This window comes from Chiloscyllium plagiosum, chromosome 11 (genome assembly GCF_004010195.1).
Source record: "Chiloscyllium plagiosum isolate BGI_BamShark_2017 chromosome 11, ASM401019v2, whole genome shotgun sequence".
Taxonomy (NCBI): Eukaryota; Metazoa; Chordata; class Chondrichthyes; order Orectolobiformes; family Hemiscylliidae; genus Chiloscyllium; species Chiloscyllium plagiosum.
The window spans coordinates 23,696,595-23,707,918 of NC_057720.1; the positions used below are offsets into that span (position 1 = coordinate 23,696,595).

General features: G+C 38.7%; 1 protein-coding gene across 1 annotated transcript in view; it reads left to right on the forward strand.

Moving 5' to 3' along the window:
* Nucleotides 1-11,324, forward strand: part of LOC122554710 (2-lysophosphatidate phosphatase PLPPR4-like) — an 80,814-nt gene that overhangs the window by 67,873 nt on the left and 1,617 nt on the right. The window contains exons 5-6 of the mRNA XM_043700085.1: nt 7,370-7,427; nt 10,154-10,327. Coding sequence (XP_043556020.1) covers nt 7,370-7,427; nt 10,154-10,327 — 232 coding nt within the window. The remainder of the gene's footprint in view (nt 1-7,369; nt 7,428-10,153; nt 10,328-11,324) is intronic.

Sequence of the window (11,324 nt, forward strand, 5' to 3'; positions counted from 1 at the left end):
AAGGCATTTTATAAGGTTCCCCATGGTAGGCTACTGCAGAAAATACGGAGATATGGCTTTGAGGGTGAGTTGGAGGTTTGGATTAGGAGTTGGCTGGCTGGAAGAAGACAGAGGGTAGTAGTTGATGGAAAAAGTTCATCTTGGGGTGCTGTCACTCGCGGTGTTCCGCAAGGATCTGTTTTTGGACCATTGCTGTTTGTCATTTTTATAAATGACCTGGAGGAGGGGCTAGAAGGTTGGGTGAGCAAGTTTGCGGATGATACGAAAGTCGGTGGAGTTGTTGACAGTGAGGAAGGATGTGTCAGGTTACAGCGGGATATAGATAAGTTGCAGAGCTGGGCAGAAAGGTGGCAAATGGAGTTCAATGCAGGTAAGTGTGAGGTGATTCACTTTGGTAAGAGTAACAAAAAGACGGGGTACTGGGCTAATGGTCAGATACTTGGTAGTGTGGATGAGCAGAGGGATCTTGGTGTCCATGTACACAGATCTCAGAAAGTTGCCACCCAGGTAAATAGTGCGGTGAAGAAGGCATATGGCGTACTGGCTTTTATTGGTAGAGGAATTGAGTTCCTGTATAGCCACAATATGACATCCCAACTCCTATATTCAATATGAGATGAGGTAAATGATGAAATATTAATGTATGTAAATAGGCCTCTGACACTCAATAGTGAGATTCTTACTTAACTGTTAAAATCTTAGGGGGAATGTCTGACTTTTTTCTTGATGTTGGCAATCTCATTTTTCTATTCTCAACATATTTTCCCAACTGACTTGCATATCATCAAAAGCCTGGAAAAATTCTATCTTGTCTCCCCTTCTTAATACACACAATATAGAAATACAAAACAAACTTAAAACTATGTGTGGTTCTATTAATATCAGACCTCAAGTTACAAATTATAACATATGAACCTTTATCACACCTCCCCATGTTTGTATTCTAGTTTCCTTGCAATAAGCAATAACATGTTATTGGCTTTCCTAATGCCTTGCTGTGCCTTTTGTGATTCATGCACTCAGGCATCCAGATCCCTCTGCAGCTCAGCAATCTTCAATCTCTCACCATTTAGATAACAAGCTTATTTTTTTATTCGTCCTGACAAAATGGATGATTTTACCTTTTTCCAGTTTATTCTCTCCTTGCCGAATCCTTATCCACTCATCAATTACCTATATCCCTTTCACAGAAATTGCTGGAAAAGACCAGTATCTGCAAAGAGAAACCAGAGGCAATACCCCTTGTGAGTTGACCTCACCCCCCACAAGAGCTTCTGAGGAAGGGTTACTGGATCCAAAATGTCAACTCCGCCCTCCCCCCACAGATACCACCAGATCCACTGTGCCTCTCCAGCAACCCCTGTTTTTATTACTGATTTACAGCTTCCTCAATTTTTTTGGGTTGTTACCTGTATCCCTTTGTATCCTCCTCATTTTCTCTTCACAATTTACTTTCCTACCTATTTTTATGTCATTAGCAAATGTACGTTTGGTCCCTTCATCCAAGTCACTTATATAAACATTGAGGCTGCAGCACTGATCGCTGTAGCACATTTCTCATTCCATCTTGCCAACTACAAAATGGTTGATTGAGACCTACTATTTTCTATTAGCTAGCCAATCTTCTATGCGGGCCAATAAGTTGCCCCCTAGACTATGAGCTTTCATTTCCACAATAACTGTTGATATGGCACCTATTTTATTTCAGTCGTTTGACATGGCATTGTTGGGTAGTCTGCATTTATTTACCATCCTAGTTACCCTTGAGGAGATAGTGGTGAGCTGCCTTCTTGAACTGCTGCAGTACACATGGTGTAGGTCGCACATAGGGAAGCAATTCCAGAACTTTGACCCAGGGATAGTGAAGGAATGGTGATATATTTCCAAGTCAGAGTGGTGAGTGGTTTGGAAGGGAACTCACGGATAGTGGTGTTCCTGTGTATTTGCTACCTTTGAATTTCTAGATGGAAGTGGTCATGGGCTTGAAAGATTCTGTCTAAAGATCTTTGGTGAATTTCTGCAGTGCATCTTGTGGATGTCATGCCAGTCAAGCAGGCTGCTTTATCTTGGATGCTGTCTTGAGTTTTGTTGGAGCTGCACTCATCCATGCAAGTGGGAAGTATTCCATCATAGTCCTAACTTGTGGTTTTGGGGAGTCAGGAGGCGAGTTACTTGCTGCAGTATTCCTCTCCTTGTAGCTATTGTATTTATATGGAGAGTCCAATTGAGTTTCTGGTAAATGGTAACCCCTTGGATGTTGATTGTGGGGATTCAGTGATGGGAACACCATTGAATGACAAGGGATGGTGTTTAGATTATCTTTTATTGATGATGGTCATTGCCTGGCATTTGTGTGGCACAAATGTCACTTGACAGTTGTCAGCTCAAACCTGGATATTGTCCAGATCTTGTTGCATTTGAACTTGAACTACTTCAGTATCTGAGGAGTCGTAAGTTGTGCTGAACATTGCACAATCATTGGTGAACATTCCCACTTCTGACCTTCTGTTTGAGAAAAGGTCATTGGTGAAGCAACTGAGGACAGTTGGACCGAGGACATTACTCTGAGGACCTCCTGCAGATTCTTGAAGCTGAGATGAAAGAAGATAGAACATTACAGCGCAGTACAGGCCCTTCGGCCCTCGATGTTGCGCCGACCTGTCATACCAATCTGAAGCCCATCTAACCTACACTTTTCCATGTTCGTCCATATGTTTGTCCAATGACAACTTAAATGTACTTTAAGATGACTGACCTCTAACAACTACAACCATCTTGCTTTGTGCCAAGTATGACTCTGACCTGCAGACAGTTTCCCCTGATATCCATTGATTCCAGTTTTTCTAGGGCTCCTTCTTGCTGCATTCAATAGAATGCAGCCTAGATGTCAAGTAAAGTCACTCTCACTTCACTTCTGGAATTCAACGCTTTTGGCCATGTTATAATCAAGATTGTAATGAAGGCAGGAGCTGGCGGAACCCCAAACTGGTCAGCAGTGAGCAGATTATTGCTGAGTCAGCGGTACTTGATAGCACTGTTGATGACACCGTCCATACTTTTCTGATGACTGAAAGTTAACCGATGGGACAGTAATTGCCAAAAGGCTGTGGAATTTAGTCTCATTCCAAAAACTTGACTATTTAATTTCTGCTGCCACTTCAGTATGATATTGAATAAGTGTACAGTCAGAGAAACTGTTGAACAGAGAAAATGTTTTGCTCTCGTAAGTGGATGTAAAAAATTCTATGGCACTATTTGAAATAGAGCAGTGGAGCTCTCATGTTCTGAACAGCGTTTATGTCTTAGCCAACATCACTAACTAGATCATCTCTTTTACTTTATTGTTGTTTATCAGCTTTTGCTGGGCAGACGTTGGCTGCTGGGTTTCCCTATTGCACAATAATGACTGCACTTCAAATATAATTCATTGGCTGTCAAATACTTGGGATATTCTGAGGTCAAGGGCAACTGTCTATGTGGAGTTTGCACATTCTCCCCATGTCTGTGTGGGTTTCCTCCGAGTGCTCCGGTTTCTAAAGATGTGCAGGTTAGGTGAACTGACCATGCTAAATTGCCGATAGTGTTAGGTGCATTACTCAGGGGTAAATGTAGGGGAATGGATCTGGGTGGGTTGCCCTTTGGAGGGTTGGTGTGGACTTGTTGGGCCGAAGGGCCTGTTTCCACACTGTAGGGAATCAAATCTATTTTCAGTTGAAGGTTGGATATGGGATTCACCTGCTACCAATTCAGTGCATGTCTTGAATTTCCTGCAAAACTGGAGCACTTTCACCATTTTAAAATCATTGTACTCTAATTAAATATTTTATTTCAACTATTTGATCAACTTAGATGTTTCCTATACCATCTGATGTTTGCAATTTGTGAAAACGCAGAAAAGTCCAAATCACATATATTCTACTTTTTTATACTTTTTCTTTTTTCATAGAGTTAGTCCTCGAAACAGAGGAGATTCTAAATCTGGTTATATTTTGTTTTACTGAGGAGACTCTAAATCTTCTTTTTCTTTCAAAACTTTACCCCCACACTACGGTCTAACTGCAGTATCACATATATTCTATTGATCCACTATGTTTCAAAGTCCTAAGTGGACTAATTTGCCATTAAATGATACTCATTAATAATTTTCAGTTTGAAAAACATTTGGTAACTAAAATCTAAGTAGTATGCCAACCAGGCTGCTCATTTCTTCCGTAGGGATAAATTTGGGGCTTATGTGGAATTGAAGCTACCCCAATCACCTGAAGGCATTAGCTGAATAGGCATTGTTTCACTTCCTGGAGCAATTACTTCTTAGAGCCCTACAAATTATTTTAGTCTAGGCTATTTAAAGATAACTAAGTCGATGTAACAGCACAATTGAGTTTGGTGCTCAGTTATGCATAAGAGCACTATTTTAACAATTGAAGAAGGAATCATAATGACCATTGTGCAGTGTGAAAGAATATCCCTGATTCCAAGAGTGGAAAAAAAAGGTTCATTTCTTAATATTGGTCACCCTTAACTTGGTTCACAAGAATATACTTATTTCTTTACTTTGGGTTTTTAAAAATAATTTATGGGATCATGCTGTGCCAGCATTTATTTCCCATCCCTAATTGCTCTGGCAAAGTTGAGCTGCCTTCCTGAATTGTTCAGTCCACTTGCTGTAGGTTGATTCACAATGTTGTTAGGGAATGAGTTCCCTGATTTTGACTGAAACAGTGCTGATGCATTTCCAAGTCAGTTCTGTGAGTGGCTTGGAGGAGAACTTGCAGGTAATGGTAAGCCCATGCCAAATGATACCTTTGTTTTCTTGATGGAAATGATCATGGGTTTGGAAGGTTTTATCTAAGGAGCTTTGGTGATTTTTTGCAGTGCAGCTTGTTGACTATATATACTGCTGCTATTGAGTATCAGTGGTGGAGGGAGTGAATGATTATAGATGTGATGCCAATCAAGCTGGCTACTTTACCCAGATGATGTCAACCATCTTGAGTTTTGTTCAGGCAACTGGGGAATATTCTATCACACTCCTGACTTGAACCTTGTGTATGGTGGTCAATCCTTGGCGAATCAGGAGCTGAACTACGTGCTGCAGGATTCTTAGCCTCCGACCTGCTCTCATAGCCACAGTATTTGTACGGCTAGTCCAATTCATCTTCTTGCGAATGATAACCCTTAGGATGTTCACAGTGAGGAATTCAGAAATAGCAATGCCATTGAATGTCAAGAGGTGATGATTAGATTTTGTCTTGTTGGAGATGATCATTGCCTTGACCTTGTGTGGCATATTTCCCATGTGTCAGCCCAAGCCATTATTTTGTCCAGGCCTTGCTGCATTTGAAAATAGACTGCTTCATATAAATCATGAATAGTGCTGAAAATATGCAATCATCAGCGAACAAACTCACTTCTAACCTTATGACGGAGGGAAGGTAATTGATGGTTGGGCCTAGGACACTATCCTGAGGAACTCCTGCAGTGATGTCCTGGAGCTGAGCTGACCTCCAGCAACCATGACCAACATCCTATGTGTCAGGTATGACTCTAACCACTAGAGAGCTAGCCCCAAAAATTCAAGCTTTGCTCAGGCTCCTTGACCCCACACTTGGTCAAATGTGGCTTCGATGTCAAGGTTTGTCACTCTCACCTCACCTCTAAAATTCAGCTGCTTTGTCCTTGTTTGAACCAATACTGTAATGAGGTCAGGAGCTGAGTGGCTCTGCAGGAACCCAAACTAGCATCAGTGAGCATATTATTGTCAACTAAATGCTGCTTTTTGGTGATCAGAGTAGACTGATGGGTCAGTAATTGGCTGAGGTGTGTTTGTCCTGTTTCTTTCCAGCTTTTTGTGTACAGGACATACCAAGGCAATTATCCACATTATTGGGTAGACACCAGTGTTGTAATGTACAGGAACAATTTGGATGGGTTGGGGTAAGGGTGGGGGAGCCATTCGGAAAATAAGAATACTGAGGAACTTATAAGTTCTAAAGACAACGGTGAATGTTTCAGTGCTTCAGCATCTGAAGTCTTTGCTTTTCTAAGCCTGTAGAAAGATGAGCAATAGCCTAAGCACCCATGAAAGTCCTATCAATTAGCTGATGTTGTTTCATTAACATTGGAAGTACAAATTTTTGTGTTCTGTAACATGACCAAATTGACGTGGAGGAAGTACATTTGACTTGATAAATAGAAAAATGTTCTTTCTTGACAAATTCATGACTGATTACCCGAAGAGTTTTGTTTGAGTCACTAAAGCTGTTTTTAAGAAGACTATATCGAAATCACTGTTTAAAACCTGCTAACAGATGCTTTCTAAATCATTTGTTTGCTCACATTTAGAGCTGTCATGTGATCATTCCCTGCAATTTAATGCAGTGATAAATTTTAACACTAACCTTTTAGAATATTACATGTGAAAAATATTGGTGGTTATTCAAAATTTCATGTTTAATGAGAAGAGACAGAGAGTTCAATAACATGAAAATGTGATGCCTGATGCAAATAATTTGACAGGCACGTAGAAAGCCAATAGGTCGTTGAATAAGATATTATTTAAGATGACAGCAAGATACAATGTTTGCTCATTCACATCTCTGTAAGATGGAGGAAATTGAAAAATTCAATAGGAAAGAAATGACTGCAAATGTCTTATTATTAAATTGCTATATCATATTTCCTGGTATAAATGTATTCACTATCTTATTCACTATCTAAAAATATTTCACATGTTGCCTTAAAACTGTCTACCTGTTAAGAAAATTCTTAACAATACTTTTTGTAGATTAAAGCATTTTTCAATTTCCCAAACGGTTAATTTAGTATCACATAAACGTAGATGATGATTACCATCTGTAAAATATGTTTTGGATAATTCGTTTTCCTTGGTAGCAGGATTTCTTTGAATTAATAATTTGTTACATAGAATTTTAAGGATCATAAATGGTCTCTTTGAGGTGTAGCTTGTGTCTACAGTGAGAACATTCCACATTGTACTTTACATAAAATGTAGCATGTAACACCCATTATAAATGTATAAATTTAATGCAAAGAAAAATTCCTAAAAAATAAACTTAGTCATGTTCGCAAGTATTGCTCCCTGCAGATTGAACTTTAAATTGTCCAGTTTTATTATATAACATGTTTAATGGTTAATTTTCCAGTCTTAGTACTGTTTATAGCAGATAAAAGTGCTCGGGCAAATTAGTAAAATTCACAGTAGCTACAGAATGGGGCTCTGTGGGAGGTATAACTCTGGTTGATTATACCCATCGCTTGGATTTTAATTATTCTGCACTACAGTAAAGCCTTAATAAATGAGTAAAACATCAACAGCATAATTAAATTCTTGTTTTCCTCTTTGCAGAAAATCCTTTCCATCCCAGCATGCTACACTTGCAGCCTTCGCAGCTGTGTATGTTTCTGTAAGTAATCAGGACTACCTTGTGTGATCTACTGTGTCATAACTAGTACAGAGTCAAATCTGTCAATTAATTATTAACTGTGAGTAAGAGCTTGCTCTGTTATGTTAATTAGCTGCAACCCTCATTAGTGGGTGAAATGATCAGTGTGAAAATTAGAAAGAATTTAATATGAACATATGAAATTGATGGGCAGGAAAGGACCAGCTGGTCTATTGTACCAAACACTCAAGATTAACTACTTGTCATTCCCCCATGGTCACAGCCATGTATCCTCCTAGGAAAGATCGAAATAAAACAGGGTCAATAGGGAACGGTGGCTACCACAGCAGCCAGCAGTGTATTCCAGGGCTCACTGCTCTCTGGCAAAATGAGAAAACTTGGTGACATCTTTCGTTTAGTTTGTACAGTACTGATCCTCCCCGAAGACAGCACTTTTGTGGTTTTTTGTAGAATCATGGAACATTAAGAAGATCAGTCAACCCACTATGACGATTTTCCTGCTCCTAGGATGCTGCCTGACCTGCTGTGCTTTTCCAGCACCACTCTAATCTAGACTCTGGTTTCCAGCATCTGCAGTCCTTGTTTTTATCTTTAGTAAAACTTGTCCAACTTCTCCAACCTATCATTGGAACAGAATCCCTCGCACCATTCTTATAAATCTCTTCTGCGCCCTCACAGCAGCCTTGATGTCGTTCCAAAAGATGACGTTCAGTGCTCCATCTTGAGAAAAACTGGGATTTCTAATGATTTAGGGTATTCTTTTCTGACCTGCTACAATTTATACATTGTACATGCCTTATATAGCCTTCTTAACTTGCTTTGCAAATTTTAAATTGTATGTATATCCTCATTCAGATCTTGTTATTACTGGGCCCCCTTTTAAAATTGTGTCATCTGTGGGAGTGACCTTTAAACTATACTTTATACTGAAAGATAATTAGAAAAATTCAACAAAACTACACCATTTAAGCATAACAGCAATCTTATCATCCTAATATATTTTGCCAATTGTATTGTATAATCATTTATTCAATTCCAAGTTGCATCGCAATTTACTTAATAAGAACAAATTATTGCTCTGCAGTAGATTTGAGTCCAGAAAACGTGCAGACACTTAAATTAGAATTGAGAAGAACTTCAGATAAACCGACGAGCAGGAATTTTAACTAGTTTTACATAAATGCTAAAAACCTTTCTGGTGGAACATATTGAACTAAGGGATATTTGTATAACAGAATTGCTGTAACAATGTGTAAATATATTGCAGGTCAATACAATGACTAGGTATTTTAAAATGTTTAATATCAGTATTTGTAGACGGAGATGAAACTTGGGTAGCAGAAGTAGCATTCAAACATTTAGTCAAGTAAAAAACATAGTATTAAAAGGTCAATTACAATTTAATTGCAATTGGAGAAATCACACATTGAGATAGTATCTATCCCAGAAGGCTAAGGAAGAGATTAACAAAGGCACTAACCAGAATTTTCCAAACAAGTGTTTGAAAATGGGAGCTGTGCCAGATTACTGGCAACAAATATTATGCAATTGTTGAAAGAAATGCAAGCATATGAGACTAAAAGGAATGTAGCCATGTGGCTGGGAAGATCAATGAAATTTTCAAATGGACAAGATGTAAATCTATGAGAAATGTACTGGGACTACTTTTCTACTTACTTAGATTATTCTAATGTGAGTACCAAATGAATAAAATCAAAGTTTGCCAAGGATCGAAAACTAGGGGAAATGCCAATGCCAATGTAGAAGATTGAGAGAAACCAGGTTAGCAGAGTGACTGCAAATTAAATTAGAGAAATATAAAATGGACCAAGGAATTAGATTCTAAATGGTTATAATGGAGGAACAGAGAGGTCAAGGAGTACGTATATGTCACTAAATTGTTAACATGCAGGTTGATAATATGCCATAAGTAAGGTAGAGTAAGGATTCCTGATTATTGGAATAGCATGCATTCTGGAATCTAGATGATCAACTGAATATAGACCAACAGAAAGGACACAGGGCAGATTCACAAACATGATATCAGGAATGCAATTATTCTTGTTAAGATAGAAATTTCATATTTTAAAGTGGAATTGAGAAGCTTAAACACTGATCTTTTCAAAGTTATGAATGGTTTTGAAAGAATGAATAGTGAAAGGTAGGCTTATCATGGTTGGTAAACTGATAATAAATAGGCATGGGCTAAGCACCATCATTCGAGGAATACAGAGTATATTGGAAGAAATTTTAATGCTCGAGGAGCATTTACAAACAGTGATTGTTTTACCACAAATCAGCAATTGAGAAAGAGACCATACGTCATTTACAATGGGATTACATACACATTTGAAAAGAATGGGCATGATATGGGGAAAGGCATAAGTGAGGACTGCAGATGCTGGAAGATCAGAGTCTAGATTAGAGTGGTGCTGGAAAAGCACAGCAGATCAGGCAGCATCCGAGGAGCAGGAAAATCAATGTTTCGGACAAAAGCCCTCTATGATATGGGGAAAGGGCAGGGCAGTGGATAGCTGAAGTTGGAAACATAGCACCAATGCAATTGCCTGAATTTGCTACACATTCTACAACCAGTATTTGGCTCATTAATTCAAGCATTCGGTGAAATAAAATTCAATGATTTTTACAAAGGTTTGAATGGGAATCAGTGGTATAAGATAATATGCTTCATTCATTTCAACACACATTTATTTTGTGTCATTTAGATGTATTTCAATGCAACCCTGACGGACTCCTCCAAACTCCTGAAGCCATTGTTAGTCTTCACTTTTATCATTTGTGCTGTGATCTCTGGTTTAACACGCATCATCCAGTACAAGAATCATCCGATTGATGTGTACTGTGGATTTATGATTGGAGGAGGAATTGCTATCTATTTGGTAAGTTTCATATCTTCGAATTCATTGCAAAAATATAATTTTAGATGTTGTGTGTTCATTACTTTTAACAAGTACCTTATTTTCGCTGTTTATGCTGTTAGTCTGGTGGTCTGTAAATTTCTGGTAACGTTGCGGTAGTAAATTGGATGACATCTGTACAGAAAATCCATTTGGATACATTGATCCATTCAGCTGTACCAGCCAGAGGCTCGAGATTCAAACCTTTGTCAGTGATGGATTGTTGCTGGATCTCTGATAGATAATGGAGAAGCACCATAAAACAGGCACTAATCTTCAGGATTAGGGACCTGAGGCAATTGCCCAGTGTTTTTTATACTAATTGATTCAAAAATCCCAATCATCCATTTAAAGGAATGAAAAGTTATGAGTAATATGTGGTCAAATTTCGGATACACTCATTTATGCGAAACTGGGAGGGCAAAGTTGTAATAAATGTTCCTCTAAATGCAGGAATTGAATCCAGTTATTGTCAGCTGATGTTAACTGAACTGCATTTAAGGTGATATCTTATAGAGTAATAGTGTCATACAGCATAGAAATAGACCCTTTGGTCCAAATCATCCATGTTAAGTTTCCCAAACTAAATTAGTTCCACTTGCCTCGGTTTAGCCCATACCCATCTAATCTTTTCCTATTCATGTACCTGTCCAAATGTCTTTTCAATGTTGTAATATTACCTGCATCTACCACAACGTTCGACAAGGTTCCCCATGGGAGACTGATCAGCAAGGTTAGATCTCATGGAATATAGGGAAAACTAGCCATTTGGATACAGAACATGCTCAAAGGTAGAAGACAAAGGGTGGTGGTGGAGGGTTGTTTTTCAGACTGGAGGCCTGTGACCAGTGGAGTGCCACAAGGATTGGTGCTGGGTCCTCCACTTTTTGTCATTTACATAAATGATTTGGATATGAGCCTAAGAGGTACAGTTAGTAAGTTTGCAGATGACACCAAAATTGGAGGTGTAGTGGACAGC